Below are 22,579 nucleotides of genomic sequence, written 5' to 3' on the forward strand. Positions count from 1 at the left end.
CATGGCTCGAAGGGTCGGGTAACATGAAAAGTGATGTACACCGGTGTACGTAACCTTGATCGTTTCCAGCGTTGGTCGATTTCCAGCGCTCTGTACGAAACAACCGCGGGTTCGAGGGCATTGTTTCTTGTTCGTCTGCTTATTAAACAATGAATAGTCCGTCGTAATAATGTTTGAAGATGACAACAGAACTTCGAGAAGAGGAATAACAATTAAACAAAGGTATAACAAAACAATTGTTGCACGCTGTGACTGGGGTCCATGGGTTTTGTACGTGACCTCGAGGGGAAATGGCACCCTGGGCTTCGCCTCGGTGCCATTTCCCCCCTCGGGTGTACAAAACGCCATGGACCCCGTCACAGCGTGCAACAATTGTATACTGAACTCTAATAAAATTGGCCTATATCAAGCAACATGATTCATGGTAACCCCCTCCATTGGTTTGTTCACTGCCCACAGTGGAATTGAGTAAATATTTGGATAAAGATCAGGCGAACAAAATTAATCCCGTTGAGAACAACAGTGGTTTGGACTTTACACCCAAATGTGTTTGTACAGGCGCATTGGCCTAGTACGCCAATCGGGTAGGGTTTACCTTTCTAGAGTTTCAACATACAACGACATGTAGTTCGCAAAATAATAAACGTAGTTTCTGATTATGGATTGATCACATTATGAGCAGACATCGTTATGCCATTGATCTGCTGAAGTTGGATCGTTTTGAGGTACCGTAAAAAGGTGTGTTCTTTAATGGAAGTAATGTGCCATGTAACTCCATGTTGTGACCTGAAAATGGAGATACACATGATGTTGTGACCTTTAAATAGAGATACCGGATGTTGTGACCTGTGATTGGAGCAAACGCTGAACTTGGAAATGATCGGGTTCTTGGCCAAGATGGAGGATCAAGTTGAGGTTGTGACGTCATTATCTCGGAGATCACGATTTGTGATCTTAGTGTTGCTGTGTGTTTGCGTCTCTGTGCTGTACATCAAGTATACGGAGTCAAACAAGCCTACTGTAAGTTGAACTGGTATCATCGCAGTGTAGTATGGGGCGCCGTTTGTCCATTAATTGTTTGACACTTTTAAGGCAGGTTTTTACCATGGTTTACAGCAATTAGATGTAAACCATAGAAACTGTTGCCAAATCCTGTTATGGTTTACATACCAGTTAAGTATTTGTTGTGTATAAGTTTATGGTTTACAAACCATGAACATACAAAAAACATTTACAAATCGTGGTTCATAAACAATGACAATTTACGCATCTTAAAAACATGGTTTATAAACCATAAAAAATGAAGCATCAAGTTCATGGTTTACAAATCATGGTTTATAAACCATGAAAATTGAGACATCTAAAAAACATGGCTTATAAACCATGAAAATTGAAGAATAAAAATCGTGGTTTACAAATCAGATGAACTCAATTTATAAAACTTAAAAAAAAAAAAAAACATTTAACTAACACAGGCAAAACCTGGATGGAACACTATCAATAGTAGTAAACTTTCGGGGACAACCATGTGTAAATCTCTTTTGTGAAAAGAGCCGGTGTAGTCTCGACGTTTCGAACTCTGCTGTGCTAGTCTTCAAGAGAAAGGATGCATGGACATGTTAGTGCACTAAAACGTCACGAAAACAATGAGAAACATTGACCCTCTTGTTATTTTGGGGGAAAAGGTTTTACCTTTTTTCAGGCAAAACAGTATAGTCTAAGGTAAGAGTCACAGATGACATCAATTGCATCCCCCAGAGGCTCAATGTTATTGGCGAGAGTTTCGATTTTTAGATTGAACAAAATCGGATAAAGCAATGATTAATATAGATTAGGGGATGGCCTCCTTTTTATGCTAAACAAACTTACATTGTGTTGCAGCGATTCATGGAGTGTAAACATTGAAACATTTTTTTTACTAGAATAATTATTTTAACGATTTTATTATTCACCTATAGTTACTTGTTTTTGTTGTCATAGGTTCGATCACTTGATGATTTAAAACGACTATGGAATATCGGCCAACACCGTGACGATGACGTCATCGACCAAACTCACAAAAGCCCACCCACAATCACTTGTGCAAAAAGTTCTTCTTACAGGTAAAGCAAACCAAATTTTATCATTTAACTCCTGGGTGAAAAGTCTTGTAATCCTGACACCATCGATAGATATAAATTAAAAAAACATGGGTATCATGTGCATCATTTCCCAACAATTTTGACATCTAAATGACTTTATGACAAGTCCAGTTATTGTCTGGAATTAGTTGATCCCTTTAACCATCGCTGATTTATATATGTCTCTAAATATCCAAGTTCTTAACTTCTCATTCAAAATGTGTTTTTTTGTTTAAACTCCAACAAAATAAATAAATAAATCTGGGACCGACCCCTCTATCGTCAGATAATAATATTGTGGATATTTTGTTGTCATAGCTGTCATAAAAACGTATGTATTATGTTTTTTATCTCAACGTAGGAAGTTAATTTCTCTCAATATTGTGTCTTTCCGTAGGATCTTAGACTCAAGTGGTCTAGTGTTTCAGAAAGGATCTACTTTACGGCTTGTAATAGAGGCTAAAGACTTGGCGGGAACTAGAACAACACGAGGTGGTGACATGTGGTTTGCTACCCTCAACTCATTAAACCCAAAAGCTAGTACGTCAGGCAATGTGGTGGATAACGGTGACGGGACGTATCTGGTGCAATTCTACGCAGGATGGGTGGGTGTGGCAAAGATTGATATCATCTTGGCACATCCAAACGAGGCGTGTGTCTTTGTGGAAGAAAGGGTGTGGCCGGCAGAGGATCGCCAGGTGTGGTCGGGTGTATTTAGGGTCCAAGACGGGAAGAAATTAAAAACGACAAAGACAACTTGTTTACTGCAACGAAATGGAACTAAGTGGGACAACACATGTGAATACTGGTACCCGGCAGAGATGGGAGACACCACGCTGGTGTGTGGGAAACCAGAGGATAAGAACACGTGGTCATGTGATGATTTGTACTCTTTAGGAATCATGAAAGCAAGAGTTGATTTGACTGCATCTGAACTCATTCAAGGGAAGGAGTATTTATTTGAAAAGTAAGTACAAGAGAAGGGGACTACCGTTGTCATCATCGACTATTGGTTGCACCTTCGCTTAGAGGCTTTTGCATTAGGCGCTTTACAAATGTCTTTTTATTATTATTATTATCTGTAACGAAAAACAATTTATTCTGAGTAGCATCACGGTCTTTGGTTTGCGGAGTTCTCGAAACAAACACATTCTACTCAGCAAGATGGTGTTACCGCAATATATTGATACCTCACCGTGCAATGCCTCAAATCCCTTATGAATAACATACATCTCTTTATTGCATCATAGTAAACACTGTTGGAGTGTTTAGAGACAAAATTACCCAAACCTACAGTCTCCTGGAAAATGTCCACCACTACCTGAGATTGAGAAAGGCTTGGAAATCGGTGGAGGTCGTTGGTTCAAATCCCACTCTAGTCAATTTGTCTTCGTCCAACCGCAAATCAAAACTCATATCACAGATTTATTTTCTACTGTCTTCTGTCTAGAGCGAATGTGATGCAGATTGTTGAGCAGGGGCCAAAACACATCAAAATAGAAGGTAGGTTAAACAATAATATTCGCATTATCATTGACAATAATGAAATCCTATCCCAAATGTAGGTACCAATGACTTTCAGCACAAATTGGGCGACGTCACATAGACCAAGTTTTGCATCAATTAAACCTCAGCAGGTGTCAAACTTTCGTTGAGGATATCGATTTTTTTATTTTTTTTTGCAAAAACAAGTTCAAGATTGCAGTGAGGAATTTCAAGTGGATGGCCTTTTTTCAGAACTGCTTTTTCCAAACCTTTGCTTACGCTCCTTCTTTGGACATTGTTTGGTGCTGGACAGTGGACACACCGTGCAAAAAGCACTTTCATACAGATGTGGCAGCCAATCAAGCACAATCCGAAGTTATACACTTCACAAATTAATACTTTGTGATCTTAAAAAACAGTAATTTCAGTTGCAATAGCTCCATATGAGAAGGTGACTTGGTGGTCGACAGCCAAAATTGGTCGACATCCAAAATCGGTCTGTGTAGCCCTCACCTTGAAGCGGCCGCCCGAGGCCGTGTGATGTAAGGCGATCTTTCATTATAATTTTGTTTTCTATTTTTTTTGCAGGAACACAAGATGTCCGTTCAGTTTCTCTTCCCCCGTGTCAGCCTGATCTACCCGATCAAACATCCGAAGGGTTTTGGTTCAAAGATGAGTGGCAGTCTTTAAGATGCGGCAACACCCCGTGGCACAGCCCGACCGTTGATCACATCGCCCAGTGCTTCAAATGGAAGAACGTCTACTTTCTCGGTGACACCACAGCTCGGCAATTATTTGAAGCTTTCCATGAAGCCATCGGTTTAAAGTTCCTCCTCCGCAGTGACGATGCCCACTACCGATTCATACGTCACCATTCTTCTTTAAATCTATCCGTTATGTACCAAGCTCGTCCTTTGTTAACGACCTCATCTCAAGTTCCCCTTGGAGAAACACGTTTTGAAACGGATATTTTAAACAACCTAAAAGTTCAAAAATGCAACAGTGTAATTTTGCTGAGCCCTTGGTCACATACCTTCTTAGATCGTATGAACTTTCTTGAGATGCTGAGACTTCTCAAGGGCGCCATAACCGACCTGCTTGTAAAATGCCCCAAGACACCAATAGCTGTAAGGGGGCCTCACCCTGGTGTACATGGTACATTCAAATCATCAGTATACGGTAATAACATTATCTTAGGAGATATCAGAGACATCTTGAAGGAAACGTTACAGGGGACTGGTGTTTTCTTTCTGGATAGTTGGGACATTAATGTGGCTTACCCAAGTCCCAATCATATTGTCTTGCCTGTAGATGTCGCCAAGCAGGAGGTTGCTTTGTTCATGTCTTATGTTTGTAAGGACTTCTCAGAACAATGATAATTGTAGACAGCACTTTGTTAAACGCACTTCTTAGAATACAGAATGTGATGAAGAATAAGTTCAGAAGTGTATTTACTTAATTTTTTACACATACAACAGCATATTTAGCGCCAATAACAGGATGCTAGAAGAACTGTCATTATAACCATTTTTGTTTTCTGTGAAATATTTCCCTCTGAAATTATTTTTTGGTTTGAAGAACACTGAATGTGACCAACAAAAGGCTGGTTTCGGTCGTTACAACCTAACTGAATAACAAGATGTTTTACATGCTGAAAATCCTGCGAGTTTTGTTTTACTATTCTAAATGGTTGACTTAGATTATCAATATTGTTTTTAATTAACTGTGCAAGGCAAAATACTTTACACGTTCCTATAAGTCTTCTGGTTAATGATAATTTTTACTTATCTGAAATCGTAACCAATTCACCCCAGTAAAAGAATTATTATCAGTAACAAGACAAATAAATTAAGTATATAAATAATAACATACACATGAGTGTTGTCTGCATTAAGAATGGCGTCAAATTCGTGTTTAAAACCATACAGAAACTGTTGGATTTAAATGTGCCTTGGAAAAAAGAGTAATGATCAATAAATAGAAAGAAAAAAAACTACAAAGAAGTACAAAATGAGTGCCGTTTTCATTAAGAAGTGTCCAATTAATGTATTATTTGTTGTATTCATAAAGCAGTGCAGAAACATTTTTAGTCATTTTCGGGAAGATGATGTTCGTTATAGGGCCACTCACACGAGGCAATTTCCATGCAATTATGTCCTCTGTGCAATACTATCCGGAGGACATTATTGCATATGCAATAATGTCCGCCGGACGGTGTTGCATATGCAATCGTGTCCACCCGGACGCTGCTGCACAATGCAATTTTGTCCGCCCGGACACATTTGCATATGTAGTTGTGTCCGCCCCTGTGCAAAACCGCCATTGCGGTAAATCTGCAATATTCATGCTGCTTCGTAGGTTCAGTGCTTTCACGCGGCGGTTAGAAACGCGCGCACATACATGTACAGTCATGTACATGTCCACCGGACGGTTTTTGCATAGCCCCGGACACGATTGCATATGCAAAAGTGTCCGGAGTGAACAGTATTGCATGGTGGACACAATTGCATCTGACACCGGTTCCACGCAAGAAGAGTCCATTCACATTTAGGTGTTTTCTTAGAGGTTAATAAGACACTGTTTGAAAAATAACTCGTGCTATAAACCAAAGTATGGTCATGAAGCATGAACTGCAGTTGATGCCTCCAAGTTGCCTGTCAAATTTGCGTTGTGTGACGAGGCCTTGCCTGCAAAAGCTGTAATAATTCGGAATATGACTATAATATAGAGCTGTATTAAAAAAAGGTAGTAAGATAGCTTGACAAAATTCCGGTAGCATAGAATTTCTGAGCACTCAATATTATGGACAAAACACCTGACGCCAAAGTCTAGACATGCAAATCCACAAACACCGACACAAGTTCAGATTTTAAGTTTGGCCTTTTGTCGAGTTGACATATTTATCAGTGACAAAAAGTTGAACTGTTCATTTGTTATCAGACTTAATAATTATAAGCCCCATGTTTACAATGTCACGATGCCAGCTACAGGTTGAACTTTGAACACAAAGCAAACATAAATCATTATTCGTACGGCAGTTGACTGACGACAGTGTAGAGCCATAGGATAACAACTGGGATAAAACGGGGTCTCTCGTGTACGAATACGATGGTAAAGTGTCTGCTCGTCATGTATAGCTTTGCAATACTGGGCTAAGATTCAAGAATGCGAGTACACCTTCGATTGAATAGTTAATAATGTTTGATGGCAGCCATTTAAACGTCTTTGTGTCCGACGTATGATCTTGGCATAGAATCACCAGTTGTTGTCATCTTGGAATGGACTTGCGCATGAAGGTGGTGGAGTCCCTGATGTTATGACTTTTGAGCAACTCACTTCCAGTTACTTCCGGTTGTCCAGTTCATCTTCAAAACTATCCTCCAACAGGCAACCAGTTATTGTATGAATTTACTTGATGACACAACATCATCACTCAACATCACTGAAGCCAGATGAATATGATGGTACTTTCAGGCCTCGGACATCTGTAGGTTTTTGATACACCTATACAAGATTCTTCTAGTGCCTCTTGAAACATAATTAATATTCTCCTCAGTGTCTTTGTCACAAGATGAGGGTCACATCAACTATTAATGTGACGATTAAGGATGCGGTTGTAGGTCTTCTACTATTCACCACAACAACTGTATGCTTAATCACTCTATGGGTATGTATTTTATTGTATTGTTTCATTATAAATGTAACCAACCAAATGACATGAATTATGGTGACACCAGACCATGGGACGACAGCGACATCCTTATTTTCCGAAACCAAGTTTTAACAGCCCTGTTGCACTTAGCCCTAATCCTAACCTTAACCCATTATGCTAACCCTGCGTCTTGATCACAGGGAGAAATATTGGGAAACCCGGAACTGATAATGGTGTCGAAAATGGAGCAGTCACCCCATTGAATATACTTATGTTTCAAAACCAGATCCAAATAATCTAATAAATACTTGCTGCGAAATTAAAAGTAGAAAAGAGCAAAAGCTTCACACGTTGAATCAAATTATTAACAACAGAATGAATGAAATTCTACATGTTCAATTATTTTCACAGATGATGTTTCATGAGTCGGCAAGGTACATAGAACAGCCGTTTGGTGCCAAGGTAAGCTCACACCAAACATTTTTGGGTGCCATGTTTTCGCAATAAGCCAAAGCCCAAGCCCAAAGCCCCAGCCCAAGCTCATAGCCCAACCTTTCGTTTCGAAAAGGTCCGTAGAAAGAAGCTACACCACTTTATGAGGGTGTTACCAGGGCCAAATTTAAGCAGAAAAAGTCTGCTTAACGACTTTCTGCTAAGCTTAAAGCAGGATACCAGTCCAAAGGTGGCACACGTAAAATTTTAGCTGGTAACACGATTCTGGTGGGCATGTGCTGCTGTTTGTGGCCCAGGGGCCAATTTCATAGAGCTGCTTAAACAAAAAATTCGATTAAGCACGAAAATAGCTCGTTTATCTTACACATGTTACTGGCCAAAATTTCATGCCATGTACATTGCTTGTGACTGGTATTTAGCTGTTGTTTACTTAGCATAACAATTGAGTGGAATTTTGGTCTGTAAATTAATTTTACTAAAAGGCAAGGACTTTTTTGCTAAGCAAAATTTTGTGCTTAAGCAGCTCTATGAAATTGGGCCCAGGTTGAAGTTATCTGTTTGTGTTTCATCCACGCACGCAATTAGAGCACGGAGCTACAGAGATTGAGGCAGTCCTAATATAAGTCTGCGAGTATACATTAAACTAAACAAACTAATATAAATGCCACCCTTTGACAGCCTCCGAATGTTATCAAGATAGCGGTTAGTAGAGGTTTTGAAGTACTACCACTAGATGTTTGTGTATTATTAGAAAGTCATTTGATAGTTTCTCTTAACGTTCTTAATTATAGGCGTCTCATCGGCAGAGCGGCCTTAGTTACTTGAAGAACATTACGAAGCAAGTGGAGATCAAACAAAAGGTAAGCATTAAGTCTTTTTTTTAAATATATAATACGTTGATGGTGTGACAGGGAGATTCTGTTCCCAAGGGATGTTTTCCGCCCCAATGATATAACTTATGACTCATTTAGGGATACATGGGCTAATGACAAGTGTAATGTTTTTGACCGTTGTGATTTTCAGGTTTTCGTAACTCAAAGTTTACCATTATGTTTGATTGCTTGTTGTTTTATCATTATTCAGAGTAAGCATCGGATAATTGATCCACCTGTTAATATCACTAACAAGTTGAAGAATGAAGGACCTCTTCAGTTGGAAAACAAGGTATGTTTTAGATCATGGTAATAAGGCGATCAGTTGAACCATCTTAAGTCCACTTGTAATCATGAGAAAAGAAGGGCTTCATAAATGGGATTTGATGCATTGCATGGTGAGGGCATCAATGTATATTGGTTTTCGGTAACACCATGTGTAGCTCTATAATTGCCTGGTAGATTCATTCTTTTGATAACTTGTTTTGCTTTTTCTACTTGCTAAGATTGTTGTCGTTTTTGTGCAGGAATTTGATTTTGACAAAAGAAACAAAGACACACCACGATATATGCATGAGGAGGAGTATGCATTACGATTTGTGAGCAAATTAACAAGTTACGCCAAAAGCAGTTACAGGTAACAAAACAAACTGTCTGTCATTACCAATGTTTCACCCCAAACATCAGTTTGTGATATCACTTTAAGAAGACACTCTTAATAACGTTATGACTTTCTTTAGAGATTGTGTTTAGGGAAAGCTCTAGAGAAAGATGTATCTTGATCAAAAAGAAGCTTTAAAGAGAATGGGGATGTATCTTAGAAAATGTTGTCTTAGAGGAAGTTGTATCTTTACTAAACAAGAACGTTGTGTCTTCGAGAAATCTTATTTAAAGTGAAGGTTGTCTCGAGAAAGATATATCTTTCAATAAGTTGTATCTTTTAGGAAAAGCGGGGATTGTGGCTGTGAGTGCTGTTTTTTAACTGAAGGTTGTATCTTACTGATAAGGTTGTATTTTGTTTGTGCAGAATTGAAGGGAATCTGAGTAGCTTGAATCTTGGTGATGACTTGCACGTGACTATCCAGGCTAGAGATAGTATGGGAAGGGATCGCGAGGAAGGAGGTGACTTCTGGTTTGTTACCCTAGCAACCAAATATAATCACTCTGGAGCAGCAGGCCGGGTCATAGACTACGACAATGGAACCTACACTGTGTACTTTAAGATCGGATGGCCAGGTGTCTTGGATCTTGACGTCACTCTGGTTCACCCAAGCCAAGTCGCTACGGTACTGACTAATATTATCTGGAAGGAGCGTGACCGCGTGGAGTGGACAGCGCAGTTTGAATCACCCGCTTCTCTCGTGACCAATCACAAGTGTGTGCTTAGACGTCAATACGTGCCGCTTGTTAGAGAGTGCACTGTAGCTTACCCAAAGGCAATTGGACAAACTTTACTGGTCTGTGATCAACCGGCTGGTGGGGCGGCCTGTGACGGACTGAGCTCCATGTACATTAACAGGACTGTCACTGAACAGAGAGTTCAACACATTACACGCAACTACTTTAATGTCTTTGCAGGGTAAGTACTAAATCTATTCTGATTTTAACAGACATGTCAAATTGGTCATACAGTGTCGTACCCGGATAGAAAGGATGCTCAGCCCCGTAAGAAAAAAAACGTAATCAAAATGAAGAAAAACGGTGGCTAACAATACATAGTGTCCCTGACAGTGCTTGTCTGGTTACGCCCCCGTTTTCAGTTCATTTCAATTCTAAGCAACGTTTATTTCCACACATCATCATCAACATGTACAGAAAATAATATCAATTTGACCAGAATAATCCTATTATGTTTATTTTTCAGGGACCATTTCAAAAGACGACTTCTAAAAGGTCCAAGAAAACTTTTAGTGAAAGGTAAATTTTTAAATATTTTAAAGTTATAAATACATGGAAAACTGATAATAATTATGGTATATTATGATAAATAATTTTGGGCGAAAGAAAAATGTACCTATGAGGGCATTGAACTTATGGACCTCCGGACCAACTGTGAGCGACCTCCGGACCAACTGTGAGCAATCTGTCTGTTGTCAAAGGAACTCGGAAAAATTCCATAAACACCTACCTGGCAACAGCCACTCTCCCCGAGTCGACGAATCAAGAAATTGAGTTTCTATAACAGACGACAATACTTTTTTAGTCATTGTAAAATAAGCGGCTTGTTTGGTAGAGTTCGAGTCCACAACGCAGTGATCGGATATTGGACAGTAGACGCTCATGTACTAGGTTCTTATACCGAATGTTTACTTTTTATTTTGATATTAAGAGTATCAACATACTCTTTCATATTAAAGTGTTTTGCTTTTTGTTTTCCTCTAAGATTCTCCGTACAATCACAAGAAGCTGATGGAGATTCACCAACATCTTCCTGCCTGTCAACCAGATCTTCCAAAACCACCTCTCAGCCTTGGCTACTGGCGGTCCGACGTATGGTACTCTCTGGCCTTCAGGACTAAGACGGTCTGGGCAAAACCAAACGAAGTTGGAGAATGTTTAAGAGGAAAAGATGTATACTTCCTTGGTGATTCAACAATTCGGCAGTGGCTGGAAGTCCTGTCAGATATGATGGGTGTTCCTTTCAAGAGACAAAACCCAGGGGAAAAGGACAATATTTACCGGAGTTTCGACTCCTTCAACACTTCAATGGCCTACCGATCACATCCATTATTTATAACTTCTAAGATAGAAGGAAAACTCACCAAAAAATTAGCCTTCGAGATTGATGTTTTAGACAGTTTGCAAAGTACAGAGTGTAACTATGTCGTAGTGATCAGCTCATGGGTGCATTTTACCCAATGGACCCGTAATAGTTACGTCGAACGAGTTGGTCTCCTACGCGATGCCGTCTTAAAGTTAATATCGAGGTGCCCGGACGTTAAAATCATTGTGACGGGTCCACATCCACGTGAGCAACCCAGTAAAGAATCACGGATCTATAATAATGACTTAATTGCTCAGCGACTTGGAGATATTCTTGAGAATACTTTCAGTCAGATAGGGGTTTTATATCTCGATGTTTGGGACTTAAACCTTGCTTATCCGTCAAGTAACAACATTAACATGCCAAGGGCTGTAGTGCAAGGAGAAGTTAGTATGTTTTTATCGTATGTCTGTAGGGGCAAATCAGACAAAACATAAGTAATGTCGGGCTTGTAAACTATTGATTTAGAATACTTTAAGGCATCTTTGGTTTCACCACCATCGCAAAAGAATGGGTGGACAAAAACATGCTTGGTTAATACAACAGTTTAAACATTTTAAAAAATTAAAACTTTTAAAACCGTTGAATGGTTCTTCATTGCTGCACAGAATACATTACCTTAAACAAATTCTTAGAAATTAATAGACACCAACTTGCATTTAAACACAAGGGATTTCCTATATACACGATCACTTTCGATAACGAAAAAACACATGTAATGCTCGCTGTGTATTGCTAATTTAAAAGCTGGTCAAAGTAGCCACTTTTCCGTTCTATTCACATGGGACGCGTTGCGAAGTGCTTTCTGTGCAAGAAAGAAGCTCTTTTCCCTGTCGGGGTCTTAAGAAAGTGCAATCTCTGTGCGGTGTAAAGGATCTTGGTTATTTTGTTAGATAACAGAATGTAAATACCCGTAAAAGCAATTCAGATAATGCTAAATGCTATTCACAAAGAAATGTACGCTCTGCTACAAACTTGTTAGCATACGATGTAACATTAATTATAGCTTTGCAACAAAAATGTGAAGAAGGGACACATGGTATGTATAAAGGTCACCTGTAATTAACCATTATCTGTTTTGGCATAGCCTGCTAAAAACCTTTTAGTATAAAATGTTACATTTTAGCCTGGCATCAAAAATATCTTATAAGGAACACATGGTTTGTTTATGGCCATTGTAATTAACCATTATGTGACTGTTTGAATAGCCTGCTGAAAACCCTTTAGCACAAGATGTTTCAATTAAACCAACATGATTATTCTTTATCCGCGATGCAATTTTAAAATCTATTAAACAAAAAGATGGTTATAAGAAACACATGGTTTGTATAAGGCCACTATTCCGTGGGCCCCCTATAAGTCTGCTTTAAACCTTTTAGCATTATATGTAAAACAAATTCTTTGACGGAGCTATCCACATTCCAACGGATGGACCCGTTACAAATACTCCACGGACAACTCGGGGCAACCCAAAGACTCCCCTGTCGCAAAAGGACAGGTTAGTTTTACAGAACCAGTGATCTCATTGGATACAACGTAGGAGTACATGCACATCCATATGATGATTTTTGATGTAAACTTGTAGGCCCAACGTATAATTAATTTCGACTGTGAAATTAAAGCGTGATCGACGGTACATCCGTCCGCGTGACCGACAGAATATCGACGCAGGCTCGAGGTCACTTTCTGGCGTAATTAACGGACCCCGATGTGTGACGTCAGATTTTTACAACCATACATGATCTGTCCTCTATGGAACACAATATCAAGAAGACTGTCTGAGGTTGGGTGAAAGACCTCTTACGGATTCTGAAGCTTGTTTTTGCCATTGGATGTTCACCAGACAAGATGGATGAGTTTTTTCTTACAATTCTGAAAACTCTAATTGGTATTATTGGTATATTAGGAAATGGTCTTGTCTGTGTGGTTATCGCTAAAGTACCGGCTATGAGAACACTGACTAACGCAATCATCTTCAACCAGGCTGTAATTGACTTCCTTGCTTCACTGTTCCTTGTTCTCCTCGGCAACATCAAACCTCAGTTACCACAAAATGACTCTTTTGGTGTTGTTCTGCATTGCGTCATGTGGGATTCATCTATCCTAGTATGGATGTTTTTCACGGCCTCAACCTTCAACCTCGTTCTTCTCACTTTAGAGAGGTATGTTGCGATCATGTACCCATTTCAATATGTGACATACTTCGGTAGAAAGCAAGTCACCATCATGCTGTTTGGAGTTTGGGTCCTGGCTATTGGGTACAAAGCACATATCATTGGTTACAAGCGAGTCGTTAATGGTGAATGTGAACGTATCACTCTATCACAGACTGCATATGTTGTCGATGGTATCTTTACATTCCTCATCGAATACTTCATCCCTCTTGTCATTATGACATTTTGCTATGTACGTATTGCAATTTACTTGAAGAGGAAAGCTACCACCGTTCAACCTGGTCTAGAACCAAACAACCAAGACGTAAACAGCATGAGTGGTTCTTTAATTCGCGCCCGACGTAACACACTTAAGACACTATTCGTTGTCTTCGTCACCTACACCATCTGCTGGACACCAAATCAACTTGCGTTTTTTATGTACAACTTTGGTCTTCACCTGGACTTGCAAGGAGCTTTCTACTTCATTTCAGTGGTGTTAATCCAGTTGAACTCGTGTATAAATCCCATCATCTACTCGTTCAAATATAAAAAGTTCCAGAGAGGCGTACGGGTCTTGTTTAGACCATGTTTGCCAAGAAGACTGCTCGCAAGAACAACAGTTGAGGATAGCATCTCGGTAGTAACATTTCGGACACGGAGGGAAGAAGAACCGACAGCCAGTCAGTAAAGTACGGATCAGTTAACTCACTCGAGATTGATCGCTGTTCACAAACCTGTGAACATTTTGGCTCAATTGGTCATCGAGGTTGCAAGAAAATAATGAAAGTGAAAAAACTATTGTTGCTCAAATCAAGGGTTGTGTGCGTTCAGATGCATGAGGCTTCAGACCTAAAGCCTTTCTCAGATTCTAACTAGTGAGAAATAAACTCCTTCTTGGTTCAGAAAGTCCAAGTTGTTTCTCACAAGGTTTTATATTAGTAAGGGCTATCCATTGGTCAGTATACCAAGTAAGTTTGCATGCTATATGTATTTTCAGTAGATACGCATCCAGTGCCTTTTAAACTTACAGGCATTGGACGCGTTTGATTTTATTTTTCATGTGGTCTTACGTACACATGTCCCAAAGTTGTAATAACTTGGCCAAGTCTATATATATGTAAGAGCACCGTCCTCGGGATATGGTGTTTCTGATCAGCTGAGTTTGGGTTCGAGTCCCGGTCATGGCACCTGCGTCCTTAAGTGAAACTGGAAGGGTATAACTCATGCGGTGTTTCTGGGTCATCAAGCACCCTTGTTGACAGGTTTCCCCGGTCAGGAACCTCAAACCCACATACTCCTCCAGGATAATTGTTCTGGGTTCTTGTACGTTCAGTACCACTCCTAGTAGAGGGAATTTTCTGCTTAATTCCCCATCCTATATAATAAGGAGAAAACAATCATTGTAAAATGTATCTTGCTAAAGAACACCAAATCAAAAACCGGGACTTGAACCCACACTCGGCTAATCAAAAACACCTGAGCTCGAGTCCATTGCTCTTTTTATAGCTAAGACACGGCAATCGTACACAGACACTATTTATAGTACAGAATTCAATATAATATCATTGTACAAATAAATATAACAACAAGTTACTAAAAGTGCCCTGATGTTTCTAGCATACCGTGAGAGATGGTGAACTTAATAAAGCTTAATTGAGGGTGTTTTGTTAACAAATTTAATTATTATCAATCAACGGCAAGCGGACATTGTGTAAATGGTCACATGTCGCCGACATCTGGCAGACCAGTGTTAGTTGAACAAGTTTTGCATAGAAAGAGAAGAGATAATACAACATATGAGGGAAAAAAACTTCACTCAAATAAAATTAACGTTTTATTTTCATGTTTATTTAATTTGTGCCAACAGTCAAAATAACACAATATAGCCGGTATAGCGTGCGATGGTTCGTCAAAGTTCAAATTAAATCTTGTACCATTCGGATTGTTCTCCCTTTCCATTGAAGTTAACAAAAACATCCAAACAAAACCAACAACAGACCGGAACTGAAGTTTATATGAGTTCATATAACTCTAGACAATTTTAAATGTGTAAGCGCAGCACGTGGCATATACGGTGATGTTTGAATTGCGTATAAAAGTAACCTAATCAGACGAGCCAAATACTTAAAACTGAAGTTCTCGCTGGTCTTGCTATCTTTGCTCCGACTCCCGTTGGATGAAAACTTACAAGGTATAGTGTCTAGAAGTGTTTCTTCCCTTCGCTAACCATGAGGTGTGCTCTGTTTCTTTCGTAAACCACCACGCTTAAAACTGTGCTTACCTAACTGTACCTGTTCAGCTGAGTAACATTGCTCAAGATTATAAATATTACATGATATTCTGCAAACAACAAAAGTGCAAGAGAATTATTGAATGATTGATGCCGGGGAGAGTTTGTGCCTGTTAATGTTATCGTAGTTGGAGTTTCTATACGGAAAACGATTAAGAATAACCCACAGGTGTTCAATCAACATACACTCTACATGCATTTAAGGGTCCGGCATTTTGTCGAAAACAGTTTGAAACAGCAAGTATTGTTTGTATGATGGAGGCATCAACCGCTTTTATTGACATCATCAAAGCAGTTATTGGTGTCTTTGGAGTATTAGGAAATGGTCTTGTCTGTGTGGTCATCGCTAAAGTACCGGCTATGAGAACACTGACCAACGCAATCATCTTCAATCAAGCGGCATTGGACTTTCTTGCCTCTCTACTCATCATTCTTAGGACTTTCAAAGGAGAACCGAACGAGGACAGTTCTCTACTTCTTAAGACAATCCGTTGTTTCCTATGGGATCCTCCTTTGTTGGTCTTTATATTATTCGTCGGCTCTACGTTCAATCTAGTTCTGCTGACTCTTGAAAGGTACATCGCTATCATGTACCCATTCAAGTATATGGTTTATTTCGGTAAGACACAAGTCGCCCTGATGATGGTTGCCGTTTGGGTGATCGCAATTGGAAGTGAAGGCCGTTTTGTTATACTTCATGACATGATTGACGGACATTGTGCATTTACAAACATATCAAGTGCAGCTTTCATTGCGCATGGTACGGTTACACTAATAATCGAGTATTTAATTCCTTTGATTATAATGTCCTTCTGTTACATCCACATTGCTGGACACTTGAAGAAAACTGCAGCCAGCGTCATTCCGGGTCCGTCTACGAGTCAGAACGAAAACAGCATGAGTGGTTCTCTAATACGCGCCCGACGTAACACCCTAAAGACACTCTTCATTGTGTTTGTCACCTACGTCATATGCTGGACACCAAATCAAATATTTTTCTTTCTATATCATTTGGGATTGCCGCTTAACCTCGATGGTTTGTTTAATATCAGCACAGAGATATTGGTTCAACTGAATTGTTGTTCTAATCCTGTCATTTACGCGTTCAAATATAAGCAGTTTAAAAAAGGTGTGCGGGTCTTGCTGAAGCCATGCTGCCCGAGACTGGCCGTAAGATCGGACGAAAACACGGTATCGTCAATCGCGACTAAGAGTACAATGCCGTGAAGAAAACCCTCCGTTCTTTAGCTGGGTTTTCATCGCATCAAGTTGGCTCTTTGCCCCCCCTTTCACTGTTAACCAAGGTTCTTCTCATTTCTCCTACGGTAGTATTCTCGTCTTCGCTTCGCTGAAACTTATTCTACACTGTTTTGTTTTGAGGGTCATTTGACCGCATTTGTTTTTATTTCTCTTCCATTTGTAGACAAGTCTTAAGATAAGATAACTGCGAGAATTGCTTTTAAAAAAAAATCTTGACGTAAGTAAAACTTTAAATTTAATCAGCGGCTCGACAAAAGTATCGGCTCATAATAGTTAGTCACATTTTGATGTTATATAAATTTGTTATCCACAAACGTTAACACAAGTATAGACTCTGAATACTTAATCACATTTTGATGTTATATAAATTTGTTATCATAAACGTTAACACAATGATCTCAAATTTGATTTTGAGGAGCAGGAATACACAGGTCAGAATATAATGGACGTTAAGCGAAATATCAAACAAAATCAAGACAATTATTTGAAATAAATTGCCCTGCCAATAACCACATCAAATCCTTGAAGAATGAACCACCATGCAACTTTCTCCTGACAAGAATCCAGATTAGAGTCAAAATTGGCAATTAAATATTTTCTATTATCCATAATCCTTTCAAATGAAAATAAAGATATAGATGTTCCTTGTGGATCAACATACAATCATAAATCAATCAAAGGGCATTGCCGCTCCGGTCACTGCCTCGTGCAGTTCTAGCAAACATTTTGTTCTCCCTTTCCTCGTTTTGTTCAATCTGTATAAATATAGCCCTCGGGGTAAGCGATTTGCATTAAGCGAGAAACGCACTTGCCATCAAACCACTGCGGCCAAACTCGAATCGTGTCATATAGGTATCGAAATCTATAACGAGGCATCACGGGTCGACCACGGTGCGATTTCAGCAAAACAAACTCTATCGGCACCACTATAACACGTGTAGATTTACAAACAGTATACCGGACATTATACAATTCGTCATCATTGCTGTACAAGATGGATCTTTCATTGTTTCTTGACATCTCCAAAACTCTATTCGGAGCCCTGGGGATTTTAGGAAACGGTCTTGTCTGTGTGGTCATCGCGAAGGTGCCAGCAATGAGAACACAGACCAACGCAATCATCTTCAACCAGGCCATCATTGACTTCATCTCCTGCGTCTTGGTGATCATGAAGTCTTATTTAGGAACACCGGGGAGTGATAACGAATTCTTGTTCACTATTCATTGTCATCTTTTGTTTAGCGGAGCATTTATCTGGATCTTCTTCGTAGCTTCAACACTCAATCTAGTGTTGCTGACTCTTGAAAGATACGTCGCCATTATGTATCCATTCAAATATGTGGTTTATTTTGGTAAAAGGCAAGTCGCCGTTATGTTGGTGGCTGTATGGATGATCGCTACGGGATTTGAGCTTCGTTTGGTATCCCATGTTCAAGTGATCAATGGTGATTGTGGATATCCGAACAAAACAAGAACTGTGTTTATTACTGACGGCACCATAACATTTCTGTTTGAATACTTAATTCCTTTGATAATAATGACTTCATGTTACGTACATATTGCTGGACACTTGAAGAAAACTGCGTCCAATGTTCATCCCGGACAGCCAAACAACCAAGACGTAAACAGTATGAGTGGTTCTCTAATTCGTGCCCGACGTAACACACTCAAGACCCTCTTCATTGTCTTCGTCACCTACATCATCTGCTGGACACCAAATCAAACTATTTACTTAATTTATCATTTTGGAATGCCGTTAGATTTTCAAGGAGTATTATATGTCAGCACGGAGTTTTTGGTTCAGCTGAATACGTGTGTCAATCCTGTCATTTACGCGTTCAAATATAAACAGTTCCAGAAAGGTGTGCGATCTTTGCTGAAACCATGTTGCCCGAGGCTGGCCGTAAGATCGGGCGAAAACACAGTATCGTCAATCGCGACTAACGTGGCATAAACTTCATCTCAGTTCAGAGTAGAGACCGCCCCGGCTCATATCAGAGCCAACACTCCCACAAAAGAGATTTACACATGGTTTTGGGGTACCTCGTTTATGTTGACCTCGTGGCATGAGGTTTGCCCAGTGGTTTGAGTCTTTCACATCAGTGGACCTCGGTTCATACCCTACCTCAGACCTGAAGCTTTGCACGTGGATGTGAGTTTTTCAATCTCTAGACTGCGTTGATGTCCAAGATGCATGATAAAATGTAAGCAACTTAATACTTGTGTTTACTTTGAACACTTTGTGTCAATTAAGAGAGCCTTGCGATAGAACAAACCCTGTTCCCAGAGGCTATATATAGCCTCACGTTTAGACACTAAATATGCTGACAAAACAGCGTTCCACAGTTTCAAGATAGGACAATAAGGCATTATGAGGTATGGGGGACACAACAGGTTTGGGTTTAATTTGTCTGTATACACACAAACCAAACAGTGCACTCATAGTGTCCGCCATACCTAAAACAAAAATGCTAATTAGGCTGACTTGCTGCTTATTACTGAACCATCGTGTGTATATCACACTCCTACTATTTTGCTTTTGTAATTTAGACATAAATGTGCGTTATTGCATTATTGTATTGTGGCAGCATTAGAATATATGTTACTGAATGAATGGAATGTATGTATGTATATGCGCACTCCACAAGAACCGTCGCAATGCACTCAATACATAATTATATAAAGTAGTCTACCCTGGTCATTGGGCCAATAACATCCCTTTAGTTCTCAACTCCCTAAGGGAGAATACAGCATTGGCTACCAAAATTTGTTGAATGGTAATCCTTATAATGTACTGGCACTTTCACTTAAGTATTTCGTATCAACGTTGATTTCATTAATGTTAAGTTGACGATGTACTCGAACCGGATCCGATTTGTTCTTTACGGTCGAATTTCGGATGTTGTCGTGTCGCTACAGATCCGTACGATGCAAACCAATTGATCTGAATGGCACGTGACCATTCATTTATTTTGCACAAAATGGCGCCAAAAGCTCCCACCTCTAAGGTAGTATCCAACCTGAGAAATGCATCAGTTGCGACTTGACAACAAAATAATGTAGCCCAAATGCAAACAAATGGAATTCAGTTAATTAATTAAATGGGTAAAAAGTAATTTGTAAAATGCATTAGAAATGTCTACATCGAAAAAGAAAGCATTTATGAGCAGTATTACAGATGAGCATAATAGGCAGAAACATTGAGTCAATTTAATCGTGCGTATACACTATAGTGTTATTAATGTTGCAAAATGCTGTATAAAACTTTGATAGTCCATCAAACTGTTGTTTAGATGTATCTTACTGTTCACTATCTATTTATTTAAGTCTCACATACTGTAATTATGTTGAATTATAAACAATGACATGGAGCTGATATCACTCCAAATTATTAGAAATAAAAGAAAACAAGAAAAAAAATACCTAGAAATAATTCAGACATGATATTTGGTCCTTGAAACAAAAGTAGGAAAAAGTTTGAAAACATGGGTTGACCTACAACACGTTGTTTAAGAATTAATTGTTTTGTATTGTCCCGAATTTTATTCCCAATTCGGAACAAACCCCATACACTGGGGGTAGGGTTACAACAATAACAAAATTTAAACTTATTATACAACAAAGAAGGAGAGGTAAGCAAGATCAATTAATATTATGTTTGGGTTTCCTTTAACAAAAAGCAGAATTATCAAATCTTTTCTGATTTGTTCTAAATGCAAAACAACCAGACTAAGGTATAGGAAGAGTATCATACCTGAAAAATAACATATAAGCACCTAGATATAACATCTATTTATAGGCGTAAAAAACGCATTAACCTTTACAATGTAACCATTAAAAGACAATCAAGTTTCGTTTCAATGGCATTTCACATTTTATTGAAACTCGCACCTTTCTCACAAATTTGGTCACCAAAGATTCATTTGAAGTTATTTTGGCAGTAGGGAAACAACTTCAGTATTATTAACGGTAATCTCGCACTCAATACTAACATTTTAATTGCTTTAATAAAAAGAACTGGCAAAAGATGACGTGTGTTTTATAAAAGAAAGAAACAAATAGCGTGTCACGCGTGCAAGAAAAACAAATGACTACAATTATTTTTAAACAAAGCAATTACTCAATTTGATTGGTGTATTGTGTGTAATATTAAATAAACAACTATAATAACATGAATAAGACCATTCATCTAGCGCTTACCAATGGGAACTGCATACTCTATGCTGAATTCAACAGTTTAAAAGTTAAACAGATATGTTTTGACAAGGGGTTTAAAAATGTTCTGACGTTTCAGCCCTTCTGACAAATTCTGAATATGATTTGGTTTTACCCTTACAAAAAAGAACAGTGTGAGAACAATCCACATGCAAATCAATAGTGTGGGATTCCAACCCACGACTTTTGCAATTCTAGAGCAGTGTCTTACCAACTCGACCACAAGGAGCTTCGAACTAGTTAACATTGCTAAATAGGGAGACTGCCAACAATAGGGCTAGGTAGTTAACATTGCTAAATAGGGAGACTGCCAACACTAGGGCTAGGTAGTTAACATTGCTAAATAGGGAGACTGCCAACAATAGGGCTAGGTAGTTAACATTGCTAAATAGGGAGACTGCCAACACTAGGGCTAGGTAGTTAACATTGCTAAATAGGGAGACTGCCAACACTAGGGCTAGGTAGTTAACATTGCTAAAAGGGAGACTGCCAACACAAGGGCTAGGTAGTTAACATTGCTAAATAGGGAGACTGCCAACACTAGGGCTAGGTAGTTAACATTGCTAAATAGGGAGACTGCCAACACTAGGGCTAGGTAGTTAACATTGCTAAATAGGGAGACTGCCAACACTAGGGCTAGGTAGTTAACATTGCTAAATAGGGAGACTGCCAACACTAGGGCTAGGTAGTTAACATTGCTAAATAGGGAGACTGCCAACACTAGGGCTAGGTAGTTAACATTGCTAAATAGGGAGACTGCCAACACTAGGGCTAGGTAGTTAACATTGCTAAATAGGGAGACTGCCAACACTAGGGCTAGGTAGTTAACATTGCTAAATAGGGAGACTGCCAACACTAGGGCTAGGTAGTTAACATTGCTAAATAGGGAGACTGCCAACACTAGGGCTAGGTAGTTAACATTGCTAAATAGGGAGACTGCCAACACTAGGGCTAGGTAGTTAACATTGCTAAATAGGGAGACTGCCAACACTAGGGCTAGGTAGTTAACATTGCTAAATAGGGAGACTGCCAACACTAGGGCTAGGTAGTTAACATTGCTAAATAGGGAGACTGCCAACACTTACTAGGGCTAGGTAGTTAACATTGCTAAATAGGGAGACTGCCACACTACTAGGGCTAGGTAGTTAACATTGCTAAATAGGGAGACTGCCAACACTAGGGCTAGGTAGTTAACATTGCTAAATAGGGAGACTGCCAACACTTACTAGGGCTAGGTAGTTAACATTGCTAAATAGGGAGACTGCCAACACTAGGGCTAGGTAGTTAACATTGCTAAATAGGGAGACTGCCA

General features: G+C 39.3%; 4 protein-coding genes across 4 annotated transcripts; all 4 read left to right on the forward strand.

Moving 5' to 3' along the window:
* The first annotated feature begins 773 nt into the window (after positions 1 to 773).
* On the forward strand, positions 774 to 5,047 carry LOC117299004 (NXPE family member 3-like). The gene is made up of 5 exons (XM_033782411.1): positions 774 to 1,020; positions 1,981 to 2,102; positions 2,518 to 3,087; positions 3,571 to 3,623; positions 4,194 to 5,047. Exons 1-5 carry the CDS (start codon positions 877 to 879, stop codon positions 4,979 to 4,981), a joined length of 1,677 nt encoding a protein of 558 aa, XP_033638302.1. The 5' UTR covers positions 774 to 876; the 3' UTR covers positions 4,982 to 5,047.
* Positions 5,048 to 6,684: 1,637 nt separating this feature from the next.
* Positions 6,685 to 12,612, forward strand: LOC117298927 (NXPE family member 3-like). The gene is made up of 8 exons (XM_033782307.1): positions 6,685 to 7,272; positions 7,669 to 7,719; positions 8,502 to 8,570; positions 8,794 to 8,874; positions 9,110 to 9,219; positions 9,610 to 10,161; positions 10,447 to 10,499; positions 10,966 to 12,612. The coding sequence occupies exons 1-8, from the start codon at positions 7,177 to 7,179 to the stop codon at positions 11,781 to 11,783; spliced, it is 1,830 nt and encodes a 609-aa protein (XP_033638198.1). The 5' UTR covers positions 6,685 to 7,176; the 3' UTR covers positions 11,784 to 12,612.
* A 7-nt stretch (positions 12,613 to 12,619) lies between these two features.
* Positions 12,620 to 15,002, forward strand: LOC117298928 (RYamide receptor-like). Its single transcript, XM_033782309.1, has one exon. It carries the CDS (start codon positions 13,195 to 13,197, stop codon positions 14,188 to 14,190), a length of 996 nt encoding a protein of 331 aa, XP_033638200.1. The 5' UTR covers positions 12,620 to 13,194; the 3' UTR covers positions 14,191 to 15,002.
* Positions 15,003 to 18,046: 3,044 nt separating this feature from the next.
* On the forward strand, positions 18,047 to 19,006 carry LOC117298296 (neuromedin-U receptor 2-like). Its single transcript, XM_033781450.1, has one exon. The coding sequence runs from the start codon at positions 18,047 to 18,049 to the stop codon at positions 19,004 to 19,006; it is 960 nt and encodes a 319-aa protein (XP_033637341.1).
* Positions 19,007 to 22,579: the final 3,573 nt, after the last annotated feature.

This window comes from Asterias rubens, chromosome 13 (assembly GCF_902459465.1).
Source record: "Asterias rubens chromosome 13, eAstRub1.3, whole genome shotgun sequence".
NCBI lineage: Eukaryota > Metazoa > Echinodermata > Asteroidea > Forcipulatida > Asteriidae > Asterias > Asterias rubens.